Below are 16,026 nucleotides of genomic sequence, written 5' to 3' on the forward strand. Positions count from 1 at the left end.
AGCAGGCAGCAGTGTATGCTTGATTACCCCAAACCTCATAATACTCAAGTTGATGAATGTCTTGGCGGTACAGCCTTCGGTAGTCATCAGGTATTTCCTGGTATTTCCTCTACTCTACTCCAGAAGTATGCATAATATGCCCCCGCACGGACAAGTTTTTACAGGTTGGAGACTGGAGTAGACTGGAGGTTCAGTAAGAAGCAGATACTTCTGATATTAGGTCTCGACATCGTGACATTATGGGTAAACCAAAAAATTGTTGCCAGTGTGTCATCAAATATACTTTGTTCATCTTCTGCTACTTATTCTGGGTAAGCCGTGTTATCAAATCTACGCACTAGGCTACATTATCAATGTGCTAGTGTTATGTCTATGAGATTATCAGGGGTGTAGAGCGTGACCAGTGCATGTATCCCAAATTACTGAAATCACTTTTATGCTGTATAATGTTCTGTTTAAAGCTATATGACAACTTTTGTGTGTGTGTGTGTGTGTGTGTTGGATTTATTAGACAACTTCATTAAGGATCTGAAGGTGATTTGAACCAGCAGTATCAGTGATTAAGTGCAATGATTTACTGTATTTAAATAAAGTGTGTATTTATATTTAGTACTGTCAGACAATCAAAATCGTGCCAGTTTAATTCATTTACAAGTCGTAACTGAATAGTTAAAATGTAACTGTCAGAAAAACATGAGTATCAGATCGTACACCCAGATATGTCCTGTAGCTTTGTGGGACATAAAAACACACATTTAATGTGGCTTGATTTTCCAAAAAAACACTTCCACTATCTTCATCCAGGTAACCAGTGCTGTTTTCATTGCAGTGGGTGTGTATGCCAAAATTGCGAAGGAGGGAGGTAGGTGACAATATTTCTTGACAACAGAACAAAAAATGGTATTGATATATTACAGAATACACAGGGTCTACTCCTTTTAACAAATGTGTACTGGATACATTTATGGGGAAATAAAATGCATATGTACAGTTAAATGCAATTGTATTGGGACAGTTAGACAATTTGTTGTTTTGGCACCGTACTCCAGCATACTGGATTTGAAATAAAACAATGGACATGAGGAAACTGTAGATTGTCAGCTTTAATTTGAGGGTATATTGACATCCATATTGTGTGATCCATGTAGTAATTACAGCCCATTTTAATTGGACAGTTGGCTGCTGAACTGTTTATTGGGCAGCTGTGTCATTGCTTCATTGGTTCATGCTCAAGAAAGTTCTAGAAAAGGTCTAGAGTCAATTCTAGATGCAGAATTTGCATGTGGAGGCTGTTGCTGCTGTCTCGCAACATGAGGGCCAAATAAGTGTCAATTCCAGTAAAGCAGGGCATCATGAGGCTGAAAAATTGGAATGAATCAATAATTCAGCAATAGAGTACAGTCGTCCTATTAGATGTCCTCATAGAAGGTTTTAGAGAATTGTGCACTGTAGCACCTACCAAATGCTAGCACTCAAAATATCTGTGTTGCAGTGCACAGGGAATAAGTATAACATAAAATTTTTCACCAAAATATGAAAGATGTTGCTTTCCATGACAAATATGGCACAGAAATGTGTGTGTGTGTGTGTGTGTGGCAGGTGTAGTGGACTCTCTGACAGCTGACCCTGCCCTTTTGCTCATAAGCATTGGCTCCTTAATGTTCATCATCACCTTCTTTGGGTGTTTCGGTGCACTGCGCAATGCAGTCTTGCTGTTAAAACTGGTGAGTGACACTTTTTCACTAACGGCTTTATCTCCTCAAAGAGGTGGTGTTACATATTGTCATATTGCTATCAATAATATAAGATTATGGCTCATATGAGGGGTTGATATGATGACACAACCTAAACAGCAGAGAGGCTAAATGTTTTATGTGCTGCTGATGCCATAAATTAATTGAAAATGTCATGTTCAAAATTAGGATAATCATAGTCATCTGAAACTGTTTTATTTATTTTTCATTTATCCAGCCAAACTCAAAGCTATCAAAACTCAGTAACTCTATTGAATCATGCTCTCTGCTTAATAATAAAGCAAATTGAAATTTTGTTATGCAAATATAACATTTTTATCAATGACCAAATTGGTTATTGATATTAGCCCCATACTGTAGACACTGGAATGTGTGGAGTAACAAAGCCTATGGAGAAAAAACCCAGAATCTTGAAATATGCCTGTATTTGACTTGAAATGTAAATTCATGTACTGGATATAATATACAACTTTAGGTCTCAAATATTAAATACTTGTATATTTTGCAGCTGTATTAGCAAGAACAGTATAGTAACAACAGTATACCAATTGTGTATTTACTGTACAATTACAAATCAACCATATAATTGCATTTAGAATATTGTAAGCCATGATCCATTCTGTTTTCTGTGCTAAGTACATTGAAAAGGTTGGACAGGAGCAGTACGATTCACACACACACTGCTTTGTTTGTCCAGTTTTTAGGAATTCTGGTGGCAATCCTTCTCCTGCAGGTTGCAGCTGCTGTGCTTGGGTTCCTTTTCTCAGACTTGGTAACAGTATCAACAATGAAATAAACTGCACAAAGACTGTGAAAACATAATATGGCAGCACAAATGTTTTAACCCCAGTCCATTCGTAGTGGTCCAACAATCTTTATTTTTAAATGCTGTTGACATTGTTTGCATGCTGGGTAATGATTGCTGAAGTCCTGCTTTTACAGGTTTTGCACAGGACAGAGCAGCTGATGAGGAAAGGGATTGTTCGCTACCGTGAGGACATGGACCTTGAAAACCTGATAGACTTTGTACAGAAGAAGGTGAGATTTCAACAAGCATACAGTGTTACATGGTCAGCCTGCATTTGAAAGACGTAAATGGACGAAGTAAAAGCAATGAGAGATCTTTAGTATATGGAAGTATATGGAATGAATTGGGAAATGCTCATTTTGTTAAGTGCATTGGGGTTTGCTGTTGATGAATGCTCTTGATGTTTAAATTTTTCCTCCATGCAGTTTCAGTGTTGTGGCGTGGACTCACACAAAGACTGGTCTGGCAATGTGTATTTCCAGTGCCCTGCGAGAAATCACAGTTTGGAGGGTTGTGGGGTGCCCTTCTCTTGCTGTGTACGGCACAAAAATGAGGTCAGGCCACAACAAGGTTACATTTACAAAGAAACCAGATCTAATTATTCACTTCCCTCATGTTCAAGTTCTCACCAAGTGGAAAAATGTACAAACGCTGTCGTCCTGGTCAGTAGAGTTCATGCAGGCTGGTATGCTGTGTGTTCCCAGACAATCTTCAACACCATGTGTGGATATGAAATGCAAACCTTGGATGAAGCCTCTGCAGCAAAAATCATATACACTACGGGCTGTCTAGAAAAGATTGTGTTGTGGGGGAAACAGAACCTTTACTTCATAGGAGGAATGGCAGTTGGACTTCTCGGCCTAGAGGTCAGCCTGAGTTTTCATCCTGGGATGCTATTTTCACATTTTCATCTATTGTTGTAATTCTTTTAAATAGCAACTTCATAGTGCTGCGCTCACAACGCAAATATTGAAAGAATTATATTGAGAAAGTTTCAGCAGAAGGCAACATAATTACAGAGCAGCACAATGTCAAATAAAAATATGTTCAAAGACAAGTATACAGCATTGGATGAAGAAAAAATTGTGTAAAACATGAAATATGACACTGCATTGTAAAGTTTGAGAATGAGCAGTGTAAAGAATGGGGGCATAGTCAGAGAATGAAGCACCAAGGAACACGACAACACAGAAAAAAAGATGATTTTAGACTGTCAAGATGCGAAATGTTCAGTATGCTATGTCAGCAGGGAGTGTTTCAAAATATCCTGTGCTTTTTACTGTTTGTTTTTCTCACCTTCGCTCAGATATCAATGAGTTGTCTAGCTGCTTCCCAGATGTCTCACATCCAGAGGAGAACGGAGAACGGCAGGAATGTTTACTGACGCAATGGAGGATGTGCTGGCTAGCGATTCCCTAGAGTGTAGGACGTCAACGAAAATCTCTGGGGCTTGAAAATAATTGTTTTCATCAGGTTCAATGGGGCATAAATGATTCACTTTATGCTCTGTAATGATGTGCTGCTGTTGAAGCATCGCCAACTTGAAGATAAGACATTGGTATGCCTCTATCTGTGCACATGTGCCAGGAGCTCTGTGACTGATCCCAGCTTTAATATTTGCCATTGTTTCTCCAGTACCTCGTACAAATAATGTTATCCTGTACAAGAGGACAGAAATTAGGTTTAGGGAGACTGGGACTGGATACATCAGCTTGATAAAAAATGTTTATTTTATGTGTAATTCATTTATTGTTGTTAGAAATGTATTTATCAAAGCTGTGACATTGTATTTTTATATATTTTTAACTGTTACATCAAATGAAAGTGTTCAAACTGTTTACAAATAGATATGTATTCTATGTAAAGTTCAATATTTTACCTGCTATTAATGGGCCATTTTATGTTAAGCCATTTCATACTGTCTTGCTACTCTGTGAAACAACATTTTTTTGCAAGTGGATATGGATACAAGCATTTTAACAACATGTATTGTCTAATTTGTAAGCCATATATGTAAAATGTGATTTTACACATTGATATCAATTAACAGTGAAAAATAATATAGAAAAAAAATGAAATGCATAGTCACATCAACCATATCCTCATTATTCCCCTTAATCAAACTTGATTATCCTCAAACTTTGTGGAGCTTTGTGATGAAGGCTTCCTCAGGTACACTCCACAGCCGAGACTGTTCTTAACTGACTGCAAAGTCAATTTGCTGTCATAGCAGGAGGCAAGTGTGTGAAGACTTGGTCTTCTGGACACGAAGATGGATGGGCCTGCTCTCCTCTTTCTCCTTGGTCAGCGCAGGGCTTTCGGGCGAACTTGACCTGGAAATGACTCTGTACTGGCCCCGAATGTTCTGCAGTGGGTTGTACTCCGCACTGATGTGACTTGGACAGCGGAACCGCTCCTTGATGACATGACCCAGCTGAGAGACTGCAACAAACCCGTCCTTGAAGGGTAAAATCTTTGTGACTGAGGCGTAGACATACTGGACGACAAGTAAACGCCCTACAAATGACAGCAATAAAGAAAGGGTTAATCTCTGTTCATTCTTATGCTGGAAATAAAACTAAGCAAAAATGAAAGATGAAAGGGTGTTCATGAGATAATTGATGTTCAGTGTCACAAAAATGTGAATGTGCGTAACATTTCATATTGTCTCCTGGTGATCGTATGCTTGTTTTCAAATAATAAAAATGATTACCATTGGATGCATCCCAGACTTTGATGGTCCTGTCGTGAGACCCAGTATAAATATAGCGGTCATCTTCTGAGAAAGTTGCACAAAGAATCCCTTCAAAGAAGAATCCCTGTGTATTGAAGAGAGGAAGGAGTGGAAGATGAAGGTGCAATGCATGAAGGATATGTCAATAAGTCCCATCGAACAATTACACACTCCCAAACAACACTAACCTTGTAGTCCATTGTGTAGTTCAGCTCCAGAGGTGATAAGCTCCACAGCCTTTGAATGGAATCCTGGGAGCCAATCAAAGCATGCGTTCCACGGTGATTCACTGTGATGCATGTAATCTCAGAAGAGTGGTCATCCAGGGACACTGCTGAGGCAGTCTTGAAATCATACAGCATGACCTCCCCACTCAATGTGCCATTGAGCAACCTGCCGTTAGGCAGCAAAGCCATGGATGAAATGGGGGAATGCAGCAGCGAGAGGGGCAGTTTTTCTAAGGGACCCTCAATGCAAGGGAAACTGTCCCTAACGGTGATCTCAAACAAGGAAATACCACCTTCATAAGCCACGGCCACCCTGTCCTCCAAGTGACTGACAGCCAAGCAGCGGACTGAGGGCAGGGTCTCTGGAGGGGGAATGCACAAGGTTTCGGGAGCGAATGCCAGTGGGTAGATCAGGATGGTGCCGGTTTTCAGCCCGCAAAACAGCAGCTTCTTTTGTGGAGCCAGCTCCAGGCAGCTGACTTCAGCTGAAACTGTAATGGGTTCACTGGACGCACCTGGCATATAAAGTGCACAATGGGCATATAAAGTTTCAAGTTAGAGAGAAAATGCACAACTATAAACATTTTCAATTTAATGTAATTTTGTTGTTTAATGTCATTTAATGTCAACACTGTCATTTTTATGTTAAAAAACTGGGTTCCTTCAATTTATTTATTTGGTTACTTGCTGAATTTATCAATCCTTAGTCCACTGTACCTGTGCGACAATCCCATATGACGACTTCCTTCCTGTCTCCGTGTTTGAGGAAGTACACTGCGTCACCACTGCGGGAGACCGTTACAAGAGGGCTACTGGCTGGGAAACAGTTATTTGTCTTGTGCTTGTGATTGTAGTCCAAGTGCCACAGCTTCAGGTAGTAGGTGCTGCTGGACATGGAGATAACAGTGTCCTTGTAAACCACCAGAGTGGTGACAGGAGCACCCATGCCCGTAAATGTGTCGAGGAGATCTCCAGTGGATAAACACCAAACCTGAGAGAAGTAGTTTAAATGCACACATATTAAACCTCACCTTCTTTGACCTAGATAGAATGTTACAATACTCGTAACAAACAGGAAAATACAAAGTATGAATGTGCTGCTACAATTTCCGCCAATGGTGTCCACTAGCCAAGATCAGTAAGAGCCTGATGCTATTAACTCTTAATCAGTAATTTAAGATGAATTTAAGGGCAGATTAGGTTGTGTATGAAATCTAAACCACCCAGGACACAGGAGCAGATAGTTGCTGACCCTTATAGTCTGGTCCTCGCAGCCAGTGATGAGCACTCTTCGATGGCAGGGGGCTACTGCGGTGAGGACAGTGTATTCATGCCGGAACACCTGATGCAGGCCCTTCTGCACTAAGTCCTGGACATGGAACACAGCTACTTGATTCGCGAAACCTACACAGAAACACATTATTATAGAGGTTATTTATTTGCTGCCATTCAACTTTAGAAAGCAGACAGACAGTAGAAACCTTTACTTTACAATACATTACAATCATTTGTACCATGTCATCTTTTCTTTTTTTTTTTTTTACCAAGGTGTTGCTGCTACTCATTGCACAGAAGCAGATAAAAGAGATGTTGCAATTTAAGTTCTGTTAACTTTGGTCTCATCTAGGTACTACCTGCACACAGAAGCTTTTCATCGTCAGATGTGGTGAGAAAAGAAACTTCAGCCAGAAGCTTGGTAATAGTCTGTTTTCCATGACAGGAAACCTACACAAACAAATAGATCACAACATCAGAGAGAGCTAGAGAATACAGAGATTACCGAGTCACGTTGATGAACATTAGCACACGGTAATAAAATATGTCAGTACCAGATGAAGGAAACCCTCCTTGGAGCCGATGATCAATTTGTCATGCCTGTGCAGGGTCAGCAGACATGTAGGGGTGAAGTTCTCCTGGTCCACCATCAAACAGGTCTCTTTTTGCCCCAAGCCGGTTGACCAGTCATAGAAAGTAAGGAGTCCTCCATCTGTGAGGGATGCAACTGCCCCACTCAGCACACCAAGCATGGAGGACACGCTCCCCTCAGGCAACACAATTTGGAAGAGGAGCTCAGATGTTTCAAGGTGCCATGCATTTAGCTGTTGGAAAAGTATATACCATGAGTCCCACAGAGTCTTATATAAACTGACCAGTATATCCCTATATACAGTAAGTACAGTGCATAAATACATACACATACACAGAGACAAACAATGTAAAATGAGACTTCAAGTGTGCTGAAGCCTCAGTGACTGTCACACCTGGGCTCCTGTGATGCAGTAGATGACAGCCTTCTCCTCAATCACATGGATCTGTGTGGGGGGCTGGGTACCGGGGGGACACTCTATAGAGATGGAGTACAGCTGCCTGCCACTCAGCAGACTCCACAGCCTCAGAGTACCATCGAAGGCCGAGGAGAGGTAGCGGGCTCCCCTGTCAATCACTTTCACACAGGATATCCCCGCTGGAAAAAGCACAATCACGCACATCACACTGGGAAGACCGAACACAAAAATATATAGTACCTGACTTACTAAGACCTTTAGTACATGTAAAAGCATTGAGCACACCCTAAACTAATAACACACCCAATGATTGGTGCAAAACAAATACCATGACTAATCATTGCCTGGTCAAGTTATTGGTTTTGTATGTGTTAAAAGGTATTGCATGCGATGAAGGTCTTAGTAAATTAAGCCTATATTGTGCTAATATTTTACTATAAGTCACATTATAGCTTAACATTTTCATTGCTCTTCCCCTCACCTGTGTGCCCTGTAAAGTTATGGATAACTTCTAATTCATCCAGGTTCCAGGCAATCACTTTCCCATCCTCTGAACCCACCACCAAAAGCCCCTTTTCGACACAAAGATCTACTGCTGTGATTCCTGAGGAAAGAGACATCGAGGCATGACATCAAGTGTCTGAAATGACAAGAATCAGATCTACCATACAAAAATGCAAGCTAAACCTTCAGGGGTTGAATACTGGCACTGCGTGACAAAGTCTCACTCCAGTCATTCACTTTCTCATTTGTGTCATCCAAACACACAAACACACCCCACAAGTTATGAAGTCTAGTTATTTGAAATGTTGAACAAGAAACGGCCTACACAGACCTTTCTGGAAGCCAGTGAGGGTTGTCTTCAGTGCCCCTCCTGGAGGCTGGAAGAAGCTACAACTGGGGACCAGAACAGGGTTGGGACAGGCGCTGAACCAGTCCTGACACTGGGAGCACAGGCGACCAATCAGAGTCGGGTACATCTCAGCAAAGGTGTAGAGCCGAGCGAAGATCTCAGTGTAGAAGAGGCATGGGTCTTCAAGCATTTAAAAATGCAGAATTTAATGAAGGGGATAAGAAAAGTTTAAAAAGGTTTAAAATCTCATAAATACATTGCAGAATGAATCATTGAGAGCTATGATTCAGCTTGGAAAGTGCATTCAGCTCACCCATCCGTCCATCTATGAAATCCAGTGTGGGCTTCATGAGTAACAAAGTGTCTCGTATCAGCCTGATCTCAGGACAGCCACTGGCCTCAGCGCAGAGGGACAAGTCTTCGATAACACTGGCCACACCGCAAGTCAGAGTTTTACAGCACAGCCACTCTGTACTCCCTGGGGGGGACAGATGGCTGTTTAATGCCTACCTCTGTCTCTGTGATCACATTTAGCTGCGTTCACTTTAGAATCATGGGCAACATTTGACTGAATCGTTTTGTATAAGGACAGGCTTGGAATGGGGTGAACTGTATGCCATGGAACTGTGACCTCACCAATAACTTCCTGATGCAGTTCTTCCCATTTGCCTGCATGCACTAGGTGGTAGGGGAGCTCCCTCAGCTTCCTGGTGTTGGCAACACCTTGAGCAAACCATAAGGGCTGAGGGGACACCTGAAGCCAAGGACAGCGGAAAAGAGATAGGTTACTCTGACCTTTTGATTGAGGAAGTGGTACTGTCCTGGATGACTGAGCAGGCACCAATCTATTTGTTTTCATTTGTGAGTTCATTCTTCCTTCTCTCCATTTTTTATCCTTACAACAAAGGTCTTACTTAAAATGTTGCTTATTTCAATTCAGAAATATGTAACTCCAGAGGGAATTCCATTCATTTTTCTAATTTGAAAAGACAGTGTATGTACCTTCCTGTCAGAATTAAGTTTGGTGTTAAATGTCAGCGCAGGTAGAAAGACAGGCTTGAGTTTGCCTTGGCTCCAGAGACCCAGGAAGTAATCAGAAAGGACACTGTGACTCTTTGCCTTGGACTCCGCGGACAAGTACCTCTCCTGCACCATTTCAATAAACTGCCTGGAACACAGAGAGACAAGCATGCTCCTGAGAAATGTAGAAGGAAACCACAAGGCAGAACGAAACAACTAAGTATGCTCCATTCAGTCTGTGTGGAGAAAGCAGAAATTCCATACAGCAGTCATGAGACAAAATGCAGATAATCAGCCCAACTTCACACAATCGTTTAAAAGCACTGACATAGTCAGCACCTGTGGTAGAGTCCCAGCACGGAGACGCCATGGGTCTGCCTCTCCACCAGGTACTCCCCCAGGTCATGCCTGACGCGGCTCCACAGCAGGGGGGGCAGACGGATGAAGGCAAGGGAGGGTGGCAGCCAGTACTGATAGACGTCAGCCAGGACCTCATCATCCAAGGACAGCACATCTCGCAGCTCCGCCTCCGATAGCCCATCCCTGAGGATGCCAATCAGACTTAGCAACCCAATTTGGAATTCCACAAAGGCCTGAGAAACCAAGCGCTAATTAAAAATGTATGAATGTCCGCAGAGAACTCTTTTCATAATGATGTATCATTCAACTGGCTTTTCGGTGGCTCTTCCACATACACTCTGTTCAGCATATTCAAATAACTGAATATGCAAAAACAATGAAAGCCCAGGAAGGTTTTACTCCTGTGATGAGTTTACTATGTAAATTGAACAAATTTGACTGCAAGGAAGCGTAGAAATTAAGAGAAAACAAAGACACAAATGTACGCACATAAGCATAAAACATTCAGATTACCAAGTGAGATCAGTCAAATTTGAATTCCAATAAAAGCATATCATGTGCGACATGACATGTTAAGTGTTACCTTGACGATACGATGTACCCCAGCGCAGCACTGATAAGCTGGCGCCCGTGTTTCTTCTCCAGATGCTGGAAGAGCAGAGAGACCGCTTCCTGCGTAGTGCTGCCAAGCTGGAGCTCAGACACGGGGGTGTAGGAAGCCCAACGTCGTGCTGTGTCCAGGGTGAGCTTCAGCAGCAGGGGGTGGCCGCAGTGCTGGAAGCCACGCAGAACCACGTCGCGCTGATCCGAAGTCAGCCGACGTCCTGCCGCTCTCATGTAGGCATCGATGATTTCTCGGCCTTGATCGACTCCCAGCTGCTCGACAAGGAAGAAATTTTCTGGCGCTGGAATCATACCTCTCAGGGCCTCCAGGAGAGGTGGCCCAGAATCCACAGTGGAGACTACTATTTGGACGTAAGGCGGGATCTCTTTGGGCAGCCAGTGTAGCTTGTGGGCATGGTTGGCTTCAGAAAGCTGGTCCAGGGAGTCCAGGATGATGAGGAGGGAGTCTCTCTGCTGCGACACTTGGGCAAGGAGACCATGGAAGAACCTCACCAAGTCTTCATGGTTGTTGGTGGTTTGGGTGGTGGGTAATGACAGACCGACTGCCCCACATACCTGAAAACAGACGCTCCTCAAAACGGAGTCAATTTCAGAGCTCAAAGGAGATGTTCCCAGCAGCCTCTGCACCACCACTGACTTAGGGCCCAGAACCCCCTGCATTTCCTGTGCCAGCTTGCACATCAGGGCAGTCTTGCCAATCCCTGAGGGCCCATACACAACTAGGGGCCCATGGTAGGTGTTTGTTGATTCCCACATGGTGAGACAAATCTTTCCTAGGAGGCTCTCCCTGCCACAGAAAACTGCACATTTGTTGGAACTCAACAGCAGGTGATGGCTGATCTCCTGCCACAGCCAGCCCCACTCTGCTCCGCCAGTCATGCTGGCAGGTGATGAAGATCCAACAGCCCTGCTTATCTTTGCCTTCATCTGGGAGACAAACTGCTCACACAGGCTCTGGAGGTACTTAGCGTGCACCTTGCAGCCCGGGTCTATACCAACTCTGTTGAGCTCCAGAGAGTGGACGTTGACAAGGCCTGAACACAGAGCATAGATTTGAGTCTTCAGTTTTGACAGAAGCTCCTGAGCTTCCTTATCTACCAGCCCGTCTGCAGTCACATCCACAAACTGGGCGAAGTTCCTATGGCTTTCATGCTTGTGCAAACGTGACAACTCGCGCACAAAGAGCACAGTGTAGGGGTCACTCTTCTGAAATCCCAGAAGACCCTGCTCAATCTCCCACTCAGTCACTGGAAAGGAGAAAATCATAAGAAAGGCAGCATTATTTCACTATGTTCTGTTCAGTAGTGCGTTGCATAAAAAACAGAAATCTATAATTTTTTCAGGTTCTCTGACCAGATTTGAAGAACTTATGATTTTGCTCTGTGGTAATAGCCCCATCTTTCTCTGCCTGGAGGGCGGCGGTACGTAGCAGCCGCAAGATACGCTCTTCTGTGATGCGCCAGGTAACTACGTCATTATCATGCTGCTCGTAACTCTCAGGGCGCGTATCATCATAATGGGGCAAATGAGTGGTGATTGGCTGCAGAACATAGGTGGATGGGACCGAATTATCATCTTTCCAGAACCAGTCAGTGAGGAGCCCCACTCCCTCCTGGTCCTTAGTCAGCTTGGACAGCAGCAGCTCAAACTCATTCTCGGGGATGAGTCGAGGAATTGGCCGGTAGCCATAGCGATTTCCCAGCAGAACCTAGGAGGCAGAGCATAGGATGATAGGCAGGTAAAGGATCAAAGTTATATAAATATATAATCGATAAATGTGACAGATAAGAAATAAATAGCACCTTTATTATATATACAGATGGGTGACAAATTAAAGAATAAAACCTGATTAAATGAGTAGAGAAACAAATGCAGATGCTTTCATACAGGTGTACTGCATTATACAATAAAGCAATTAACATCTTATCATGCTCTGTCGCATGTATAAAAATGCTGAGTAGGCCCCGTTGACCTCGTTTATGGATGGCAAGAGGAAAAGATCTAAGTGACTTTGAAAGAGGGTTCATCATTGGGGCATGGATGGCAGGAGATTCAGTCACAAAGACAGCTCAACTGCCAAGTGTTTCAATAAGAACAGTGACAAAAGTGAGATCTACATTTAGATCTACGGGAAAAGACATCAGTAAAAAGGGGCAGAGATAAATGCACATTCTTTGACTGTGATGCTTGTGTATTAGTGCCATAGGTAAGGAAGAGCAACTCTTACTCAGGTGACTGAGAATGTCAATGCAGGACCTGAACAGACTGTCAGAAAAAAAATGTCTGTTGACAACAACATAGAGGGATATTATAGTAGGGTTGCAGTGCATAAACCCTTCATTACAAAAATAAATGCACATCTGAGAGTCCAGTGGTACGAAAACCATAGGTACTAGTCTATAGAGATGTGGAAAAAAGTGATATGGTCAGATGAGTCACCCTTCACCATATCCTCAACAAGTAGACGAGTGCATGTGTGGCATACACTAAGAGAACAGTACTGGCCTGAATGCTTGACCCTTACAGTGAGGGGTCCGGTGGCTCTGTTATGCTATGGGGGGCATTTTCCTGGCATGGTTTGAGAAGTCAATACAAAGTTATTCTGAGTGATCACCTTTATAATATGATGAAACATTTCTAGCCTGATGGGAGTAGTCTCTTCCAGGATGACAATGCCCCCATTCACAGGGCAGGAGGGGCCATTGAATCATATGCTATGAATCATATGCTATGGCCTTCGCTCTCACCAGATCTCAACCCAATTGAACACCAATGGGAGATCTTGGATCAACGTGTTAGACAACTCTCTCCATCACCACCATCAACAAAATGCCAAATGAGGGAATATCTTTTGGAAGAATGGTGTTCCATCCCTCCAGTAGCATTCCAGAGACTTGTAGAATCAATGCCAAGGTGCATTGAAGCTGTTCTGGCAGTTGGTGGTGGCCCAACACCTTACTAAGACACTTTATGATGTTTCTTCCTTTAATTTGCCACCTGCCTGTGTATGTATATACATATACAATTTGACTCATAACAAAATTTAAAACAGAAAACCAGGTACTGACAAATACGTTTTGCCACTTTAAGTTTTTTTCAGTACACACAGTAGTTTTTAGGACAGAAATCTAAAAAAAAACTCACAGTGAAAGTAGGGCCCACAGACATCCTCTTACAAGACTGAATCTCCTGGAGACACAACTCAGTTGTCATGTGATCCACGGCAATTGTGTCACGGACACCCCATCTCATATCTACAACCTGAAAGGTAAGAACATTAACAAAACAAGCTTTGATGTCTATATGCTCACTGATAAAAAAATATAGGCATGTGACATCAATTGGATTCAAAATGTTTAAAATTACACATTAACAGTACATGAGGGTTTACACAGGCCAAAATTAATCAATATAAATTGGCAAATAATACATTTATATTTTGTATATTCTTCAAAATAAACATGTATAATAAGTATTTAGCATGTAGTAGTGTGCACACATACTGATAAGAAAATGTTTAACAACAGTCATTAGCTTTATTTTTATCAACAAACAGTATTCAGAATTATGAAAGAAAATGAACATGGAGAAAGACTGCAAACTGGACATTGGCATTTCAGTTCTGTGTACACACCTCAAAGACCAGGCCCAGACTCTGACAGAAAGACTGGAGTTCTGGATATGCTTTATCCAGTAACACATCTCTCTCTCTGCCCATATCTACAATCACACAAATACACAGATTTTAAACACGGTCTTAAAACATACCGATAGCCTCATTACTCATTTCTTCGAATAGACATGGAATAAACAAAGCAAACCAAGGAAATGAGGTATGCAAACCTTTACAGTAAAACAATCAAAAAAGAAAAACAGATACTACCCTATGTGGTAGTAATTGGTTCCAAAGTATAAGCATTTTAAGAATGGAAATATTTTCAAAGCCAAGTCCTCACCTGAAAATGTTGAGCTAATGAAGACTCGCACCACATTGGACTTCAGCTCCAGACCCTCCCTGGACTGCCCCCTCAGCAGCTCCAGGCCCAGGGCTTCTCTCATCGACACCGCAGACATTCTAACCCCACAGCTCTAGGTCTCTATTGCCTCATTACATGATTCTGCATCCGAGGTCTCTCCTGGCTCTGAGGCACCATGCAATAACACTTTGTAACAATCTTAATGACAGATATAACTACATATCGCAGCAAACAAAAAGTGCAAGAATGCATTGACATTCATTTAGAAAGAAAAATGTTATACAGCACTTTTCTAATAGCTGCCAAATTAGATGGTTGTCTTTAAGGAAGCAAAAGATTATCTTACCAGTTACATTAAACTACAAAGGGCAGTAGCTTACAGTAGAATTTGAGAAATATTGTATACAATATCAACTACAGATGCAAAAAGTTCCATTTACCTTTTATGAGTTTCTCAGGTGATCAACACGTACTAGCAGCGTCTCTTGTACAGTGCAAGCTTAAGTGGCTTGGGGGAGGCACAGCATATTTTCTTTTTGTCAGGTTATCCTCTGAGATCAAGCACTCCAAGACAACCTTTGTTTACGGCTTCACGGCTGATTCAGATGACGGCCCCACGGGGTGGTATTGTGCAGCTGAGGTTCGCCTATAATTACGTGGAAGGTGTATGACTCAGAAGGACCATTGAAAGTCAACTGTTGCATTTTCAAAAGGAAACTCTGGTCTCCGAGTAACCAACAAATCACTCATCAAAAGACTATTGATGTGCAATTTGAGATTAACATATTTGAAACAAGCTCTTATTTCCCAGCAGCCTTGGGAACTTTTTAATTGTCCAGCTTTGGAACGCAAACTGCATCCATCACGTTGAGCGCTGTTCTTGCTAGCAAATGGTGGATACCATCCTGAAGAGAACACTTCGGTTCTTGCCATTTTGTATGTAGCATCTCCCTGCATAAAACTGCCACTCCCCTTGTTGGACCATGTTAGCCAAGATTCATTACATATTCTGCAAATTCTATGATTTCCACAACCTCCTACAATTACCTTGTTTTTAGTGAATTATACCCTCAAGTTGATTGGAAAGTATCTGACAAATTGCAAAGTGGTGCCACATTTTCCACTTGGATGAATTTTTTAGTCATAAGGGAATAATTTTGCCTCAGGAAAATTTGCAACGCTGGCTGTAAACAAGGCTGGGCCTAAGCCCCAGGCAGAGACAGGTAACCACAGTGAAACAGAGGGGGGAAAAAAACACTTTTGTAAAAACATGCATGTTCATTTCTAAGAAAACACTTCTGGAAAAACATGACTTGCCTACTGCATGTTCATTTCTAAAATGCTACATTTATGCCAGGTTTCTCAAAAGTACATCAGCCAGAAC

At 42.3% G+C, this 16,026-nt stretch overlaps 2 protein-coding genes across 5 annotated transcripts; one reads left to right on the plus strand and one right to left on the minus strand.

Annotated features, from left to right (window-relative positions):
• Positions 1–111: 111 nt before the first annotated feature.
• On the plus strand, positions 112–5,163 carry zgc:113223 (uncharacterized protein LOC541424 homolog). 4 transcript variants are annotated; one of them, XM_035413023.1, is made up of 8 exons: positions 112–311; positions 805–862; positions 1,600–1,724; positions 2,452–2,526; positions 2,697–2,792; positions 2,988–3,116; positions 3,267–3,428; positions 3,869–5,163. In XM_035413023.1, the coding sequence occupies exons 1-8, from the start codon at positions 240–242 to the stop codon at positions 3,944–3,946; spliced, it is 795 nt and encodes a 264-aa protein (XP_035268914.1). In that variant the 5' UTR covers positions 112–239; the 3' UTR covers positions 3,947–5,163. The 4 variants fall into 4 exon arrangements, with proteins under 4 accessions (XP_035268914.1, XP_035268912.1, XP_035268913.1 ...); XM_035413021.1 differs by having other exon boundaries at positions 2,988–3,428; XM_035413024.1 differs by having other exon boundaries at positions 114–311; positions 830–862; positions 2,988–3,428.
• Positions 4,754–15,356, minus strand: nwd1 (NACHT and WD repeat domain containing 1). Its single transcript, XM_035413014.1, has 20 exons — positions 15,083–15,356; positions 14,622–14,807; positions 14,300–14,385; positions 13,810–13,926; positions 12,019–12,373; positions 10,625–11,912; positions 10,021–10,224; positions 9,664–9,829; positions 9,298–9,415; positions 8,975–9,139; positions 8,644–8,841; positions 8,290–8,412; positions 7,785–7,987; positions 7,353–7,622; positions 7,158–7,248; positions 6,776–6,927; positions 6,241–6,514; positions 5,485–6,038; positions 5,276–5,381; positions 4,754–5,079 (listed from the first exon to the last, which is right to left on the minus strand). The coding sequence occupies exons 2-20, from the start codon at positions 14,737–14,739 to the stop codon at positions 4,787–4,789; spliced, it is 4,881 nt and encodes a 1,626-aa protein (XP_035268905.1). The 5' UTR covers positions 14,740–14,807; positions 15,083–15,356; the 3' UTR covers positions 4,754–4,786.
• Positions 15,357–16,026: the final 670 nt, after the last annotated feature.

The sequence above is a fragment of the Anguilla anguilla genome, chromosome 4 (genome assembly GCF_013347855.1).
Source record: "Anguilla anguilla isolate fAngAng1 chromosome 4, fAngAng1.pri, whole genome shotgun sequence".
NCBI classification, from domain to species: Eukaryota; Metazoa; Chordata; class Actinopteri; order Anguilliformes; family Anguillidae; genus Anguilla; species Anguilla anguilla.